General features: G+C 43.1%; 1 protein-coding gene across 20 annotated transcripts in view; it reads right to left on the bottom strand.

Moving 5' to 3' along the window:
* The window catches only part of AAK1 (AP2 associated kinase 1), a 143,715-nt gene that overhangs the window by 58,818 nt on the left and 66,032 nt on the right, over positions 1 to 18,865 (bottom strand). For all 20 annotated transcript variants that reach the window (XM_030551959.1, XM_030551958.1, XM_030551963.1 and 17 more), the window contains exons 4-8: positions 16,955 to 17,063; positions 14,490 to 14,632; positions 6,578 to 6,699; positions 4,565 to 4,646; positions 1,128 to 1,260 (exon numbers count right to left, since the gene is read on the bottom strand). In XM_030551959.1, coding sequence (XP_030407819.1) covers positions 1,128 to 1,260; positions 4,565 to 4,646; positions 6,578 to 6,699; positions 14,490 to 14,632; positions 16,955 to 17,063 — 589 coding nt within the window. The remainder of the gene's footprint in view (positions 1 to 1,127; positions 1,261 to 4,564; positions 4,647 to 6,577; positions 6,700 to 14,489; positions 14,633 to 16,954; positions 17,064 to 18,865) is intronic.

Here is an 18,865-nt window from a genome sequence, read left to right as displayed (position 1 = left end):
CAGGAGCAGTTGCAGTTCCTTCATTAAAATACCAAGTCAGTTTACTTTCCCAAGAAAACCAAGGTAAGCATATTCATTTACCAATGGAACTTTTAAATCGTGCCCTTACAGTAAAAGTCGGCAGACTTCTTGGTGTGTCCTTGGGCCAAGTTACTTCCCCTGTCTACAGTTCAGTTCTCCAACTCTAAGTCAGGGATATATATACTTTCTCCTACCCTTTATTTTGTCTATTTAGAAAAAAGCTGTTTGGAGCAAGGACCAGCTGTTGCTATGTGTATATACAGCACCTGGCACAATGGAGCATCGATCTGGGATGTTTTAGCAGGGGGTTGGACTAGACCATCTCCTGAAGTCTCTTCCAACCCTGATATTCTATGATCTCAGTTGAGGCTTCTAGCCCCTACAATAATGACAATAGAAAACTGTACAAGTTTCTTGAGAGAGTAGCTGAAGGACATCTGCACTGACTTGTCCCCTGCATAAACTGACTTCAGGCACTACGTTTTAATATCTGCTCAAACCAGGGCATAAGGAACAGTGGAGAAGTACCAGTTTATTTTGAAAACATGTTGGAGTCTGCGTTACTCACACTCATAGCTGGGAAAACCAAATGCTCTACTGAAAGCAGGCAAGATATTCCAGCTTTGCTGAGAGGAATGCATTGTATGCTTAATTACACAGCCACTTCAGTCAGTGGGTTATTTATAATCATTTTACTTCTGTTTCTCAGTTCCCAGAAGATAAAATCTTATCACTAGTCTAGATAACTGTGGCTCTTTTCAGCTTATGCAAACAGACTTATTATTGGAGAAATATTTTTGCATAAACAGGCTTATTGTGCAAGTTTCTGTAGCAATCTTCAACCAAATGATTTTCTGTTTCCCTAGTTTTCCACATAGGTTACCACAGTCCATCCAAATAAAAACTCTACTATCATAACCGTCTTTGGCACAGCCATCTTCTAAATGACTGTAAACTCTTTTGCTTCATCCTTGCATGTGAACAGGTCTTTTTGAAAGAGAGGACACACTCCAGGTCCTTAGCTCTAATCATTAGGAATTATAAAAATAATAGAGCTTTATTTGTAATATGGAACCAAACTCTGCTGGTGAAACAGATATACTCACGTATGAGACAGTGCATGTCTTGGGAGTAGCGAGAGTTGTCCGGAATGGTGAAGTTTCCATCACAAATTGCCACCTGACTCTCCCCAAATGGTAAAGTAAAGTAACACAATTTGTATAGTAAACAACCAAGGGCCTAAAGAGAGGAAAAACAGTAGGAAATATTTACCCAACAGTAACCACTGCCGTCATAGATTAAAGAGGATGGATGGTCCAATGGTCAGAGCACTAGCCTGGGACTCAGGAGAACAGGGTTCAATTCCTTGCTCTGCCACAGGTTTCCTGCATGCCCTTGATCAAGTCACTTAGCCTCTCTGTGTTAGAGTTCCCCCTCTGTAATATGGGGATAATAGCACTTCCCTACCTGACATGTGAGGATAAATACATTAAAACAACATGAGGTGATCAGATACTATGAAAATGGAGGGCAGACAAGTACCTAAGAGAGACTCCTCCCCCCCCGCCACACACACACTCTCTCTCTCTATTAGGCGCAAAACCCCCTCAGTCTGCATATCAATATGTACATGGAAGGGACTGAGATATGGCTACTTGGTCCCAACTTCAAATTAATCTAAATATACATCAATTGTGTTGGGCCAGGTAGGAGGCCAAAAAAGTTGTAGGTGCTTCAAATCATGTAAACACTTCACGCACATATGCCATTGTCCCCCATGGTGGGGAGGGTTGTTCTGAGCAGAAAGAACAGTTTCACAATACAGAGGTTCTCTTCTGGCTGAGGATTTTGTCTACAATGATTTCTGACCCAGAGTAATTTCTGTTGTCATAAATCAGCCTCATTAGGTCAAGGTCTAGTCACAGCTGGAAGCTACTTTTAAAACCCTCCATAGTCCCAAAAAGAGGTAGGCCTTATCTACCCTAGAAAGCTTTAAATACACCAGGATAAACAAACTGGCAAAACCCTCCTAGGGCTCATCTACATGCACATTTAGTTGGCAGCAACCTGGGGTGTGAATCTACCCCACATTAGCCTGCCGCCCTATAACTGTCCAGGTGGACTCTGCTGATAGTTGGTTGATCTGCTTCGATCTAGTCCTCTGAGAAAACGAACTAAATCAAAGCATATTAACAAACTGCTAATGCGCATCAGCTGGGTCCATCTGGATAGTTAGTCTGCGGACAGGCTAGCCAGGGACAGATTCATGCACAAGCTTGCCACAAAGGGATGGTTTGTGCAGACAAGCCCGTAGTGTAGATGCAGTTATACGAATATAGGAGTTCCCTGAAGCTCTACTGGTGTGAACTCTTGGGAATACCAGTACAGTATACTCCCGACTATCTGAACAGTGGCGGGACATGGATTGTATTTGGGTAATTGGGAGTTCAGGCACTCGAGAGGGCAGGAGCCATTCAGCAGCAGAGTGGCCTCTTCTGTAGCTGGGGACTTGTTCTCCTCGCAGTCTTGGCCAGTGGTCTCTCTTCTGCCCAGTTTATTTGCTCCTGTGACAGAGGGGCCACACAAGGCTGCCACAGGATGGCCTCCCCCACAGCTGCAGGCTCATTGTTCTCCTTACAGTCCTGGCCTGGGGTTGGCTCTGTTACCTGAACCTCTGCATTATCCAAATCCCTTCCTCGCCCCGTTCCCCCCCGCACCCTCCTTCCCATGCATCTCTTGCTCGGGGACAAGGAAGAGTTCAGAGAATGTGGAGGTTTGACAATATGGTTTGTTAAAGAGGAGTATAGTATGCACCGCATTGGCAAAGCACTCCTAGGACGGACGCAACTATATCAGTAATGCCATGCTTCATAGAGCATGACTATTCCTCCCCGAGCCACACAAGTTATACCAGGAAAAGCCCAGTTTGGCCGGTATAACTATGCTTGCACTAGAGGCTTCTGGAAACTCAGCTTTTGTTGGGGATCACCCCTCAGTCAGAGCTATTCTGGCAGAAGTCTGAGGCATAGACCTGCCTCAAGAGCCTGGCCCTGCCCCAGAAAGGATACACTCTGAGGAGACAGGAAAAAGACAAAGGATGGTAAGGAAACAGACACTGAAGGTCAACAACTGGGCCAAGGTCAAACAGCAGGTCAGTAGCAGAGCCAGGAATAGAACCTGGGGAGTAATCCTGCCCAGGTGGGTTCTAGGGTGTCATTAAGTTTTGTGCCCTCCTGCTCTTGAGCTACTGAAGGGGGCCATCTTAGGCTGCCTCTAGCTGGCAAAGTCACCTCAGACCCCTGCAGCGATGCCTCTTACGCTGGGACTTGCAGGGGGCTACCTTGCACCGAGCATGCATTGAAAAAATTCTCCCCCGATTGGCTCCCTTTTATGGTGCCACAGCTGTGCAGTTTCCAGTCAACTCCCAGTCCAGTGCCCTATCCACTAGGCCACACTGCCTCCCAAGCCAGAGGCTCCTCACAACACACTGGCCCCAGCCCTATAGGGGCTCCCATTGAACACAGCAGAATGAAAAGCTCAATAGGACTATGTGCACGCACAGGGTTTCGCAGGACAGAGCTCGTAGCAAGGAAAATGGCCTCTTGCACAGCAGAATGTACTGTGCTCAGTTTTTCTTCCTCTCGTATAAACTCATCTGTATATGTAGAGCAGTTGAGGCTACAGTTCACCGGTTACTGTCTGACTGTTACCAAATTCAGAACTTTATAAAGCAGTTAGCTACACCCAAGCGTAACCTTTAAACTAAGCCATTCCATTCCTTCTACTCATTACTTCTGCAGAATCACCATTATGCTGACAACCAGGGACAGGATTTTCTTCTCTTTTTTCACTCTTTCTGATGTGAAGATAATCTGCCTGTATTTTATTAAGTTCTATGGGCACACATTGCTCAACAGTCACATTTCACCTTCAATAGGACAGCAAGTCACAAACAGGTTTAGAAGTCATTGTTAGAAACAGAGCTCTGAAAAACCTTAATGAGGAAAAGTCTGGTTTTCCTAGAAACTGAAAACTCCAGACAGGTTTGGGAATCCAGGGCCGAGTTATTGTCTCGAGTAGGAACCCATGTCAGCCTTTTTTTTTTTTTTTTTTTTTTAAATACAGTATAGCTTTGATTTTGTGTGGTCAAGACCCAAAGCCAGGTGCAGCTTTGGATCTGTTCAGTTTGGGGATTTATTTGAACCCAAAACCAAAAAAATGGTAAGTTGCACACTCATGGGAAGTGTAATCGGATTCACACTTATGTGTACAAACTGCAACCAATGAATTTCATACATCTCTGAATTAAAGCATCATAAAAGGGAGTAGAGCAGAGATGCAATCATGTTTCATGAACTGGCCACTATCATTTGAAATAACAACACAAAGATCAAATGGAGGCTCTCTCTATGCAGAACTTAGATATACAATTTTTTTGTTTGACTTACTGTTTAGGTATATCCAATAGTTACCAAGTAATCAAAAGTTTTGTATTCAAGGCTGCAAGTCAGTTATGTGAATTTTGAGCGGGTTTCATACATACCCATATATCTGCTTTTGTAGTAATAAGTTTGCCGCTATACAGGTTGACCATTTCTGGTGCTCTATAGGATAAGGTGGTGTACCTACAAGAGAAAGCTTTGTTAGTTAATGGAAGTCACAGGGTAGTGAGTTGGGGACAGAAATCCATTCGTTTTAATTATACAGGATTCCCAACAATTCAAATTTCACTTTTCTATAAACAGAAATGCGCTAGGTGCTGAAGTTCTAAGCCAGCAAAAGGATTTCTAGTGCATTTTATAGGTTGAAGTATTTTACAGGATAAAATGAAGCTGAATAATAATAAAAAAAACAAAACGACCCCCACCCACCACTCCCACAAACTTTCCAGGGAAACAAGGGATATTGCAAATCCTTTTAATAGCCAACAGTTTGCTCACAAAAAGTCCAATCCTTTTAAAAATCGGAGCTAGTAACATACAAAAATTCAGAATGTTAACTTGCCACTCCACATAGGTTGTTAGCTGCATGCCCCTTGCACTGTCTTCATTCACGGGGCTTTGGACAAAATCCAGTCATTGTAACTGAAAGTGTGGCTTCTAATAAATAGGCTTCCATGCTGGGAGTTCTGCTCAGAGGTATTGTGAGCAGGAGGAAAATTACTTTATAAAAACAAATGGTAATTGAAAACTGCACCAGTTGTAACTCAAGTACTGGCAAGAGTCAGACAGTCTAAAAGATCTCTAATCATGAGGTTTTGTATGAGGGTGGATACCTTGATTTAAGGATGCTGTGGTCTCGTGTGCTATTTACCTTGATTATGGAAGGGTGTGGCACAGGGCCGGTTTCTTTTGTCAGCTTTGCAATAAGTGTGCAAACATGCTTGGACTGCATAGCAAGACTAGGAGCGCTATAAAATCGAGGTCAAACAGCTGCACATGTGAGATGCAGGAAGGACTCACTTTTCATAGGTTTAGTTATTTTCACGCAATTCCTAGCATATGATTTTATAGTCAGGGAGTGTTAGAGTAATCAAAAAGAGTTTTCAATAGCAATTTTAAGCTATGAGACCCCAGGTCTCCCATTCCCTGTCCCTTATTTCCCCCACATATCTTCCCCCTGCGACCACCACCTCCCTGACTCAGGACCTGCTACAGGATCACCCAATTTTTCTCCCCTTTTAACAGCTTCCTTGGGACCTCACTTTGCAGCCACCACCTTTCAAGCCTCAGATGAACACTTTCAGAGCCCAATGCTGCATTTTTTAAGGCAACCGTAAGAGTCACTGCTGAATAATCTATGGTGGGTCAGGGATTATTTTGTCATATTCATTGCCTCGCAGTGCGGGCAACCCCAGTAGCGAGGAACTGAGATACAGTGGTCTACATTATACTGATCCCCATATCTGTCAATAAAAGGGTTCTATTGGTCTTAAAGCAATTTCCTGGCTTTCTGGAGTAATTTGTTTCCTCACCCGCAAAGCAACCAAACTACCATGCTTAGACCTATGCACAGGTTAGCATTATTATTATCACCATCATCACCACCCCCACAGCAGGGCTAGGGTCAGGGCCCTATGGGGCTAGGTGTTGCATAAACACAGAACAAAGAGAGAGACCCTCCCACAAATAGCTTACAGTCGACATTTAAGACAAGAGACATCAGATGGATACAAATAAAATGTCAGGGAAACGATGAGACAATATTGGTTACCATGTTAGACAGCAGTCTCAGCACATCAGCAGCCTAACAGTGGTCATGTTTTTTGGTAGGTATCGTGACAAAGGAGAGTTTTAAGGAGAGCTCAGAGGGAGAATAATGAGGTAGCTTTGTGGAGGTTTAGAAGCATGAGTGGCAGCATGAGAGAAAGGGCAAAAGGACTTTGTTTGAAACTTTAGCAGGTGGGTGACAGAGGCTGGCATCATGGACCAGTCGGAAGACGCAGTCAACATCTTGGCTACAAATGAAAGATGATAGAGAATGGGAGACCTGGGGCTCATGTACCAACTGTAACAGCTATGGGGAAAGAGAAGGAAAGAGAGAGAGAGACACTTACTTCTTGATCTCCTCTTCTACTGCATTCACTCCTTCAGTTTGAGGGTTCTGGAATTTGTTGGTGGCACTTCCGAAATCACACAGGACATAATGGCCACGATCATGTAGCAGGATATTTTCAACCTAAAAGCATTGCACACCAAACATCCATTTATTTGCATTAAACAAGATGCCTCCTCATTTTCTATAGCCACAGCAAGAGGAATATTGTTTTTTTAAAATTCTACAGCACACGTCCTAGATAAGTTTGAAATAGAAACACAGTCTTATAATAAAGAGGGGAAGAATAACCATGTCAACCAGCAAGATCCATACACACCTCTGGAGAGAAACAAACAAACAAACAAACAAAAACATGGAATACCATGTTCTAGCAGCAACCCTTCCCCACATGCCCCTTTTCATTCCCCTCAACCCCACAAACAGATTGTATTGTCTCCATTAAGATTGTCAATTCTTCAGGACAGTGACTGTGTGTCTTAGTTGTCCAAAGTGCCTAACTAGATTTCAACTGCTATGACCTACATTTTCAATAGTGAATTTTAATTTGGTGTGGTCAACAAGAGATGCTTAAGATGGGCCTGTCGGGAAAGGGAGGAAAAAAAATCAGGACCCTTTAAAAGGTGCCTCAGTTATGCACCCATAAATAACTAGTTGTCCTTTTAAAAAAAAAAATCCTTGCTTATACAAGTATCAGAGGGGTAGCAGAGTTAGTTTGGATCCCCGAAAACAATGCGGAGTCCAGTGGCACCTTAAATTTGATTTGTCAGTTAGTCTTTAAGGTGCCACCGGACTCCTCGTTGTTTTTCTTTATACAAGTTCTGCATAGAAAATATAGGATACCAAGTATGCAATGGTTATAGCTAACAAAATAAGATCTGAGCACACAACATATATACCTTAGACCTACTATCAGAGTATCAGCCCCTGACCAACACGGACTCCATCCCTCTCGAGCAATGTGTTCCCCACAAAATAGCTTGCAGAACTAGGCCCATTAGATTAAGCCCAGTTCCTTTCTTGACCATGGGCTACGTTGATCACAGGATTGTCACTGAATTTTATCCAGCTTGATTTTCATGCAGGCTGTCAAAAGGCTTAGCACTTACAAGTGGTATTTGATAGATTAAAGTCATACAACTGGATACTGAAACATTTATGATGGGCACAGGGTTTGTCTCTGGCTACTCCCAATATTTAAAAACATTGCCAAAACACTAGGATTATCCAGGTATTGTTTCAAACCAGTAGAGCCATTGCCTTCCCTCACACTTAGCCCTTTCAACACAGATGGAAACAGAGAGAGAGAGAGAGACAGAGAGACAGAGAGAGAGAAGGAAGGATAGGCCAGGGTTTGGACACTAGCCTAGGTTCAGGAGACGTCTGTTCAATTCTCCACTCCACCACAGACTCTGAGAGACACCTTGGGAAAGGTCACTTGGCTTCTCTACGCCTCAGTACCCCATCTGTACCAATGGGGAGAGTAGCATTGCACCACCTCACAGGGCTGTTGTGAGGCTAAATATATTCAAGCCCTGAGAGGCGCTCAGATACCTTGAGACTGGAGGACATATGGCTACATAAGATGCATTGCTTTAGGCGTCCAATGCCATTGTACAAATTTATTAGCTAACAAAACCGTTTTAAAAAGGGACTTCCCTTCAAAGATGAACTAAAAAAAAAATGGAGATTTTAAGCAACAGAAGAAAATAGAGCCTACAACGATTGCAGCTGGGAAAGAAAAAATTCTTGGCTTGCTTAATCCATGCTCGTAACACCTCTCCCCCTCCACTGACATCCATCTGCTTTCAATAATGCACTGTGCATAGCTGTTCTACCTAGCAGAGCAACAGAGTTATTCCTTATTCCAGGCAATACCCTGTAAACATTTCCTTGAGAGACCCTCCACTTTAGCCTGTGGAGAATTCCTACACTGTTGTGCACTGAAGCATGTAGCAAGGTTTATTATGGTGGCATCAGGCTCTTAACATGCAGGTTTCTTCCAACCCCTTTTCAATAAACTTCCAAAGAAAATAAAGTGATTCTGATGAGAAATGAATGACTGTGGCTGACTGGTGGGCCAACAGAATGGATGGTTTGTTTCAAAACCAGGCAGGAGGTGCTTTTGTTCAGATCAATTATCTCGACAACCAGGACCAGATTGTTACAGATGCTGATGAAGTCAGTGGGAACTCAACGATCCTACAGTCAGACATTTACAGTCCAAAACTGAGACAGATGGGGGAAAGCTGTGGGTTGCTTTGGCCTCATTAGCCAAAGGACATTGCCTTTAACTTCGGATTCAGAGGCAGTTACTGCTCCCTGCTAACACAGCAAGAGAAAAGGTAACAGGGCGAGGGTGGAGGAAGTGGGATAGATCAGTATTTTCTTTAATTGACAAGTAATAGGCACCTATCACCTACATCTCTAAAGAAAGCCATAGCTTCAGACCTTGCATGTTGCACTTAATATGGCCTAACAGTATCAAATCTAACTAAGTGATTTGGGGTGCTTTAATTTTTGGGTACTTGACTGAGACACCTTGAAGGGGCTGATTTTCAGAGCATGGGTGCTCAGTGTTTCTAAACACGGCTCTTTAAGAGGTCTCAAGCTAGGCATTCAAATATTAACCACCACTCCCGCTCCCCCCCGCCCAAAATCACTAGTTACAGTTTAACTGTAGTATTTTATAGCAAATAAGCTGCACACCACCATAGCCTGTGGAAGTATTATGATTTTGGAATACTATTACCATGACCAAGATCATGCTTAATTATTATAGTAAAGTTTCAACAAATATACATCACTAGGCCAAACACTGAAGCCATGAAAAAAATAAATCTATGAAATCCTGAGACAGATGTTTATAGGTGGTGAGCTGAGGAAGCAGGGAGAATAAAATCAGATGCATTGTTATCTAACAGAGACTCAGACTGCCTAGTCACACTGCATTGGAAGTATGACATTCAGAGGATTAGTATTACCACCCCCCAACCAAAAAAAAAAAGGCATAATTCCATAACATTAGTATGGCAGCAAACAGATTCGGACTATTCCATAGCTCAATACAGCCAAAAGAGCTTGCGTTTAGATCATCTGAATTGATCAGAGTGGTGTTTTACAATCACCTGCTGCATCTCTGTTATAGCAGAAACAAGCAGGGCCTCTGACAATTCAGCTTCTTTTACAAGTCTGGAGTTTGGAATGGGTTTGGACTAAACAGAAGTATCATTTGAAAGAGCATGTGGCTTATCATTAAAGGAAGCTTGGAGCTGACCTGTGCTTTAGAAAACGAGAGTCACATGGAGCTAAAGAAGAGGAGGAGCCTGAATATTGACAAGTTATACAAAAAATTGCCTGTACAGGAACTATGTAGAGCAGGGGTTCTCAACTTGTTTCTTTCTAAGCCCCCCCACCAACATACTACAACACCACAGCTCACCTGTGCCACAATAGCGGCTTTTCTGAGTATAAAAATCTAGGGTCGATGTTAACAGGTCGCAAGCAGGGCAATTGCCTGTGACCCCATGCCGCACGGGCCCCCACAAAAACTACGCTGCTCGGGCTTCGGCTTCAGCCCTGGGTGGTGGGGCTCAGGGCCCTGGGCTTCAGCCCTATGCAGTGGGGCTTCAGCTTTCTACCTTGGGCCCCAGCAAGTCTAATGCTCGCCCTGCTTAGCAGGCCCTGCAAATCTGCTCACAGCCCTCCCCCCAGTAGGAGGCTCCAGACCCCTGGTTGAGAACCACACTAACATTAGTGATGTTATGGAAATCCTTGCTAGGATTCTCCTACCGCCCACCTCTTTGGGTCCCTAAAGCTGAAGTTTTCAGGAAAGACTTGCTCTCTGTTAGGCACGAAGACTACATTTTCCCCTTAACAGTGTTGTGATGAAGTGGGACTGGTTTTAATGTTTCCTCTTAATACTGTGTTGGTGCCTCAGCTCTGGCCAACCCTCTGTCACCTGGCAACTAATGGCCAGGCCCTTTCCCCCTGCCAGGGGATGCTAAAGGTGTTGGAGATAGAGAGATCAGGTGAACTCCTGGCCCGGGAAAGAGACAAAGCTGAGAGAGGAGGGGCTGGAGGGGGTTTGGGAGTTTTTTGGAAGCTGGCTGGAAAATGGAGGGGAGCTTCGAGGAGGCTCGGGCCTCCCAACGGGGCAGTGGACTCCCTGGGGCCCCAGATGGACCTAACTAAAGGGGGTCCTGTTGTCTGTACTGGCAAGACCTGTTTTGGACTGTGTTCCTGTCATCTAAATAAACTTCTGTTTTACTGGCTGACTAAGGGTCACATCTGACTGCGAAGTGGCGGTGCAGGACCCTGTGGCTTCCCCAGGACCCCGCCTGGGCGGGCTCGCTGTGGGAAGCACACTGAAGGGCAGAGGATGCCGAATGCTCCAAGGAGAGGCCCAGGAGGTGAAGGCGTGTGAGCTTCTTGCCCTGAAGATAGTCTGCTATGAGGGAGAGGAGGCTCCCCAAAGTCCTGACTGGCTTTGTGGGAAGCAGTTGCAGAGCATCGCCCGAGGACTCTGTGACAAGGGTTCACTGCAAAACCAGGGGGGTCTGCAGCAGAGAGATACTAAGAAAACAGAAAGCATTAGAGAACACCCAGTCCAGCTTGCAAGTGAGCCGGATGTGAATCAACGCCTCAGGACCATGCTGGGAATACTCTCACTCAAATGGAAACCTGAAACAAGTTTTTTAATGCCCTGTGGTAATAAGTATGCACCTATATCAATATACACACAATGCCAGTTATTGTATAATATGTAAATAAACACAGTATGGCCATAAATGTGCTTATCACAAATACAAAGAAATGGCTTTGTGCTACACAGCAGCCTGCCATCCCATTAGGAATTAATAGCATTGACAAAGGACACAAGGATTCCAACCCCAAATACAGTTTGCTACCCTAACCCGAGGGGGTCAGGGTTACCAACACCCGGGGGGGGGGGGGGTGTCTTCTCTTACACTTTGACAAGACTGGTATAACTTGCTGTGCCAATGAAGTCTCATTGTATTGAGCTAGAATTGTGTTCACAATATGGAATCTTTAAGAGTAAATACATACATACATAGTACTTCGCTCATCTGTAGCTCTCAAAGCGCTTTATGAAGGAGGTCAGTATCATTATCTGGGGTGCTGGAACTATTTGTATAGTGGGGTGTTGAGAGCCATTGAACCAAACTGTAAACCCTGTATATGATGGAAACTACTTCAAGCCAGGGGGTACGGCAGCACCCTTAGTTCTAGCACCTAAGGCATTATCCCCATTTTACAGATGGGGAACTTTTAAAGTTTTATATTTGGCCATCTTCAGACCCCTTACCACGCTGCAATCAGTGAGACTACCTTGAGAAGAATAGTAAAATCAGTAGCACCAGAATCTAGTGCATAGCATCAATTGTGAATAAAACATGAGCATTATCGTGAAGTATCATGAACTACCAAAAACAAATTAAATACCTTGGAGAAGCACCTGGAAACCTTGCACAACACAATGGTTGACATTAACCAAAACTTCATGAGATGAATAAATATAAAGATCAGAAGGAACAATTTGATTGTATTTGTGGATTGATCCTGCTTTAAGTTTATTCCTCTTCCTTTTTCCTTAAATGAGGCTTCCTCCCCCACCACCATCTGGCCCTCACTTCTTTTTCATTATATTATATATTTCCCATCCCCCAAGTGCTTTTACTGAATATTGTATCATCATCATCATCATCTGCCCTGTGGTAACACCTAAGGACTCCAATCGTGGACCAGAGTCCCACTGTGTTAGGCGCTGCACAAAACAGAACAAAACAGATGGTCCCTGTGCCAAAGAGCTCAGAATCTAAGGAAGTGTTGTACTACAGTGTACCTTTCACAGTTTTATGACTGTATTTACTGCAATTGTGTAGTTAGACATGTTTACAGGCTCATAGTTCTTAAATAAAAAGACAGTATATTTTTTAACTGAAAAACTCCGAAGACTGTGGTGACACTGTGGATGTGCAGCAGCTGCAATGGAGTTATCTTTTTCTAGGCTGAAGCCTACATTTTCCTGCATTATTTCAATACCTACACAATCCAGATTTCTCAAAAAGTGTGTTGTTCTGCAAGCTCTTTGGAGCAGAGACTGTGTTTTTGCTACATGGGTGTATTTCTGGTCCCCAGCTCTGATTAGCATTTCTAGGGGCTATAGTAAAACTAATATTAAACTTTGGGTTCATGTCCCAAGGCAGAGGATGGCAATTTTTTGACCCATGGGCGTGATCTTACCATTAAAAGAGGAGCAAGGTTTCTGATGTAGAAACCTGACTGATGATCTAGTGATATTAAACTAGCCCATAGCAGTCAGTTTCAAGTAAGAGTGTGCGCGTGTGTATTTGAGAGAGAGAGAGAGAGAGAGAGAGAGAATTAACTCATTAATCCATCATAGATATCTCAGCATTTATTCCTATGTTACATACTGATACAGAGTTAAATGATGCTAAAGCCAAAGCCTAACAGCAGATGTGAAATTAGCAACTAATCAACAGGTTCTTCTCTGTAAACCTCTTTTTATGTGTATTGCCTATCCAAGCTACTGGAAGATTCCCATTGACTTCAATGGGCTTTAAATCAGGCCCTAAATTTGTCAAAAACCAGAATCAGCTCACCCCAAACTTAAAGCCATCTACAACCACATTCATTAGATTTGTTTCATGCATTCCAACTGACCACACCTTAGGTCACAAATACGTTAAGTGCCCTGAAGCACAACCACACCACTTAGCTGACTTAGTCTAACTACCTGGTTCCTTTTGCTGCAGGTGTTTTGTTTAGCTTCTCTACAAAAGTGGCCTGCAGCATAGAACAAAAATTTGTTTAAGGCTCAGAAAAAACAAAGCCTGATCCATGAAGTATATTTGAATTTCAAATGTACACATGGATTCTGCTTCTTGGGTGAACACGTCATTTGGGCATTTTAGGAGCTGGCTGAGAGGAAGAGGGAATCCGTGTTTTGTTTCATGATCTCAAAGGTGGCAACTTCAAAAGCATTGAAGTTGGCCTGACTCTGTTCCCACTAAAGCCAATGGGGGTTTGACCATAGACTTCAATCTTAGCCAAGCAAAACAAAGGGTGAGGGGATATGATTGGTCTCTATAAATATATTCCAAGGGGTGGTGAAAGGAGAGAAGAACTATTTAAGCTACATGACAACACTGGCACAAGAACAAGTGCATCTAAGCTGGCCATGAGTGAAGGCAGGTTGGAAAAGAGAATCATTGTTTAAATCAGAGGAGTGAGTTTCTGGAACAGCCTTTCAGTAGGAGCCAACTGTTTTTAATTTGGAGCTGGATACGTTTATCAGTAGGATTATACGACAGGCTGCCTGGAACAGCAGAATACTGGCCTCCGTGATGGCCCTTCCAGACCCATGTTCTTAATAAGCAGCAGAGCAGGTGAATGTTTCTGGAAATCCCACCTTTGGATGCTGCAAAACACAGCAAGGTAAACGAGGGTCAGAGTTGCATGCTTAGGCAAGGTCTGTTATACAGAAAAACCCACGAGCTGAACTCTCCACCCAAAAGGTGACTGGAATTCATGGTGAACAATTGATCTCATGAACTTTGGCAGGCTTTTTGTGACACAGTTGTGACACAGTTGTTCACAAATGGCTGCATAATTTGAGCAGACCTGTAGATGGTTGAGCATCTGGCAAACAATGTGACTTTTCTGTTAATAGGCAAAAAAGTTTATTAATGAATAAATGTTCTTATCAATATAAATGTTATGGCAATACATCGCGTCCCCGATCAGGGGCAAGACCCATTGTGCTAGACATTGTCTAGAGGGTAGCTGCAGTCCTTGCCCAGAAGAGTTGCCAATCGAATACGTTATTCAGACAGCTCCACTCTGTACCATTGGTATCTATGAGTTACCTTCAGATCCCTGTGGATTATAGGCATTTTACATTGGTGCAACCTGGCTACAGCTTCACAGGTATCACAAAAGATCTGCAAGACTTCATTCTCTGTGAATCCCATCTGTAAGCGTTGGTTCATCAGGTTCACCACTTGGCCTCCTGAGAGAAGAAAAAGGCAAAATAAATTAAAGCTGCACCTACTGCTAAAAGCACAGACCAGTCAAAAAGGAGACACCTTCTCCAAAAGCGTCCAACAAGCCCAGGTTTTAAACTGCCTGGTATTGTGGCATGTGTGGCCTTATGGTCCAAGCATAATCCTGGGAACTAGAAACTCATGAGTTCCAACTCCACCTCGGACCAAATCTCTCCCTGGGGCCTTCAGCATCTCACTTGAGCAACCAACTTAACCTCCTGGTCCATCGGTAAAATGAAGTGTCTTACGTACCTACCTGTCAGGAGGTGACACATGGAGAATGTGTTTGTTTGGAAAGTGATTTGAGAGGAGTTACTGATTTTAATCTAAGATTTAAAAGTTTCCACTAAGTGCCTCCACCCTCAAATCTATACTAGGAAAAATAATTGCAACATTCAAACATGTTTTTGATGAAGCCATGTTCTTGTCTCATCTCTGTAGTCATAAAACCCACACCAGATTAGAGAAATACCTTTTAGTCGTACATAGTTTGGGCTAATCCAGTGGCTCCCAACCTTCCCAGATGACTGTACCCCTTTCAGGAGTCTGATTTTGCTGCAAACCCCCAAGTTTTACCTCACTTAAAAGACTACTTGCTTACAAAACCAGACATAAAAATACAAATGTCACAGCACACTATTACTGAAAAATGGCTGACTCTGACTTTTACCATATAATTATAAAATAAATCAATTGGACTATAAAGATTATACTTGCATTTCAATGTATAGTAATATAGAGCAGTATAAACAAGTCACTGTTTGTACAAAATTTTAGTTTATACTGAATTTACTACAGCTTATTATGTACCTGGTTATAAAACTAGGCAAATATCTAGATGAGTTGATGTACCCCCTTGGAAGACCTCTGCGTATCCCCCAAGGATATGTGTATCCCTGGTTGAGAACCATTGGGCTGAATATAGTTCACGAACTTTTTTTGCCCATATATAGGCAAGAAAAAAAAAAAGACAAGACACACCCACCAACCTACATACATTGTTTGGCCAGAAATGCATCTCAACCATGAATTTTTTTGTAGTGTAGATGGGGGACCTTGAGAAAGTGACAGAGTGAGAGCGACAGACCAAAATTTTCAAGAGCGACCAGTGATTTTTGGTGCCTCAATTTGTGTACTTGTCCTCTGAAAGTCTGGGTACTTTCAGGTGTTTTGAGTTGGTGCACCTAAAAATCACAAGTTACTTTTGAAAACCTTGGCCATAAAACTTGTAGCAAAGGAGAGTGTCATTTAAGTCATATATATTAGAAGGTGTCAAAACCTGTCTAACATGACTATACTGTACAGCAGTGGCAGTAAGCTCAGTTTTAAACTGTTCAGGCTCTTAGAGTGTGATCTCTGCATATGGAGGCAGAATGATTGATATCATGAGCTCTCTTTGCCAAGGAGGAAAGCAATGATAAGAGGAAATCTAATATTTTTATATAATTGTCTCTAAAATGTTTAGAAGCATTTGCCACCTAGGCATTTTCAATACAATTGTTTTCATGACACTAGGGGGCATCTGGATGCGTGTCATCTCCGTCCCTATCATCATTGTGGGAAGCAAAGCCTCAGCCTTCCCTCTAAACCCCATGCAACAGATGTCTCTACATATCTAACAGATGTGTAATAGCATCCATCTCTCTTGAATAGCACGCAGCAGATTCCTTTTCAGATTTGTGGTAGTCAAGTCTTCATAGGAGTCTCACTACTTGACAATGCTCATGTACCTCTGCCTGACCTAGGGGGTTATTCTGGAGGCTTGAAATCAAGATTGTTTATACTTCTGTCTGGCACTTAATTTTAACAATGTCCAGCGCATTGGAGGCTTTGATCTATCTGTGGTTAGAATCATTTGAAGTTGGGGAATTTAGAAACAGACTCATACACTGTATTAAAATGTGACTTGCAGGAACGAACACACACATGCAAAAGAGAATTTCACTGTTTAGTCTAGTGGTCTCAGAAGACTGAAGTTATTTCACACGGAAGCAGCAGATGGAAACAAAACACAGAGAACCATTAGGCCTAACAACTTAAGCAAGGGACATCTTAGCCAATGGAATAAGGTGCTAGCAGTTCTATATTCTTATTCTCATGAATAATGGAGACCTATTCATTTTATTGTGGGGCAGGATTCGACTGGCTTGGTTACCAATTATTCACTGATGCTAAGGAAGGGTTGGGCCTAGGAGTAGTTTTCCTAAAGAAAAGTATTATACAAGTGCCTTGAGAGTTTCTCAGAGGTATACTTGTCCCAATGAGCAACACATTGAGCGACCACTTACCTCTGCAAAAGTCCATTAGAATCAAGACTTCCCACACGTCACCACTGCTCACTGAGTTTATACTAGAATCAATGTATCCAACAATGTTCTTGTGTCCAGATAGATCCCTCTGTAAGAAAAGACACGTTAAAGCACAAAACAGCCAGGTATACAGCAGTTACATTTTAAATAGGTTGATCTGTACAGCACAGACTTCCCAGTGCTGACCTGTCTAGTCTCTGTGTTAAGGTACAGGTCACTTTGGATTAGTCATCATACAGAAGAAGTTAGTCAACTTTTAATTCTGCCTTTGTTGGTTTCTTGTCTGGTGATTCTTAGGGCAAAAAGTCTTGATCAACAAGTCACCCAGCCCCCTGAACTATCTATTGTGCCTCTGGTCAAAAGGTGTGCCCATGATAATAGCTTGATCCAGATTTAGGTCATCTCATTGATCGGGTGCTCCATGCTGAGTAACCTAGAGCAAGCACTTATATCTGCACAAGGGAGACTGAGCCAGCAATTGCCATGTATAGAATGAGCTGCGTTTCCTCTTTACCCTCCCCAGATTAAACTGTATGTTATTAAACTAACAAGTTTGACCTTAAAAATGCAGCTCTCTTCTGTGGAGTGACAGTAAAATGGCTTTTTGGAGTCCTACATTTAGCTATTTTTGCATCTTACAAGAGATGCTTCTTTCAAACGCCCAGGTTTGCAAACATGCTGAGATGCAACAGTTAAGGTGGGTTCTTTCCTTCTTGCACAACCTCATCAGTAATAGAGATTCTTCACGTCAAATTCTGCCTTCACTTAGAATCATAGAAGATTAGGGTTGGAAGAGACCTCAGAAGGTCATCTAGTCCAAACCCTTGCTCAAAGCAGAACCAACCCCGGCTAAATCATCCCAGCCAGGAATGTGTCAAGCCGGGCCTTAAAAGCCTCTAAGGTTGGAGATTCCACCACCTCCCTAGGGAACTCATTCCAGTGCTTCACCACCCTCCTAGTGAAACAGTGTTTCCTAATATTGAGCATAAACATCCCACACTGCAACTTGAGACCATTGCTCATTGTTCTGTCCTCTTCCACCACTGAACAGCTGAGCTCCACCCTCTTTGGAACCCCCTTCATGTAGTTGAAGGCTGTTATCAAATCCCCCCTCACCTCTTCTGCAGAGTAAATAACCCCAGTTCCCTCAGTTGCTCCTCATAAGTCATGGGCTGCAGCCTCCTAATCATTTTCAGTGACCTCTGCTGGATTCTCTCCAATTTGGGGACCAAAACTGGATGCAGTACTCCAGGTGTGGCCTCACCAGTGCCGAATAGAAGGGAATAATCACTTCCCTCAACCTGACGGCAATGCTCCTACTAATGTAGCCTTATTACCCTCAGCTATACCTATTATCTTCCAAAGGTTAACACAGGTGTAAGGCAGGGCACAAATTGGAGACAATGGGGTTGTAGGGTGGCTCTGCAATTGGAACTTGGTTAATGAGTCCATTGATGATGTGAACGCTAGAAGAGACTCCAGTTCGCTCTCCCAATGTTGTGTCAGTTCTGCAGGTCTGACACGAAGTAAGAGTTTCATATAAACGACAGAACAATGTAGAGAGTAAGGTATTACTCTTTTTACAGTTGCTTTTCAGGTTTGACCGCACTAACATAAGATCATGCAGATAGTTTTGTTCCATAGTCAATAGAACGAAGTGGACAAATAAAATGCAAGCAAACCAACTTTCCAAGTATAAACTGAAAAAAAATCTAATACAAGGTCTAATCTTAGCTGTGCCCCCACACTATTATCTAGGGCTAAGATGACGTCTCCATGAAAGCTGTGCTGCATCGTGTGGTGTGGTAACTCTTGAAATTCATGTTGAGTCACAGCCATAAAGTAACACATGAGTTACTACAGAGGATGCACACTTGCTACTGTTGCAGG

This window comes from Gopherus evgoodei, chromosome 2 (assembly GCF_007399415.2).
Source record: "Gopherus evgoodei ecotype Sinaloan lineage chromosome 2, rGopEvg1_v1.p, whole genome shotgun sequence".
In the NCBI taxonomy this organism is placed as follows: domain Eukaryota; kingdom Metazoa; phylum Chordata; order Testudines; family Testudinidae; genus Gopherus; species Gopherus evgoodei.
Note: the sequence above shows the minus strand (reverse complement) of the source record. Positions and strands in the feature narration are given on the sequence as shown.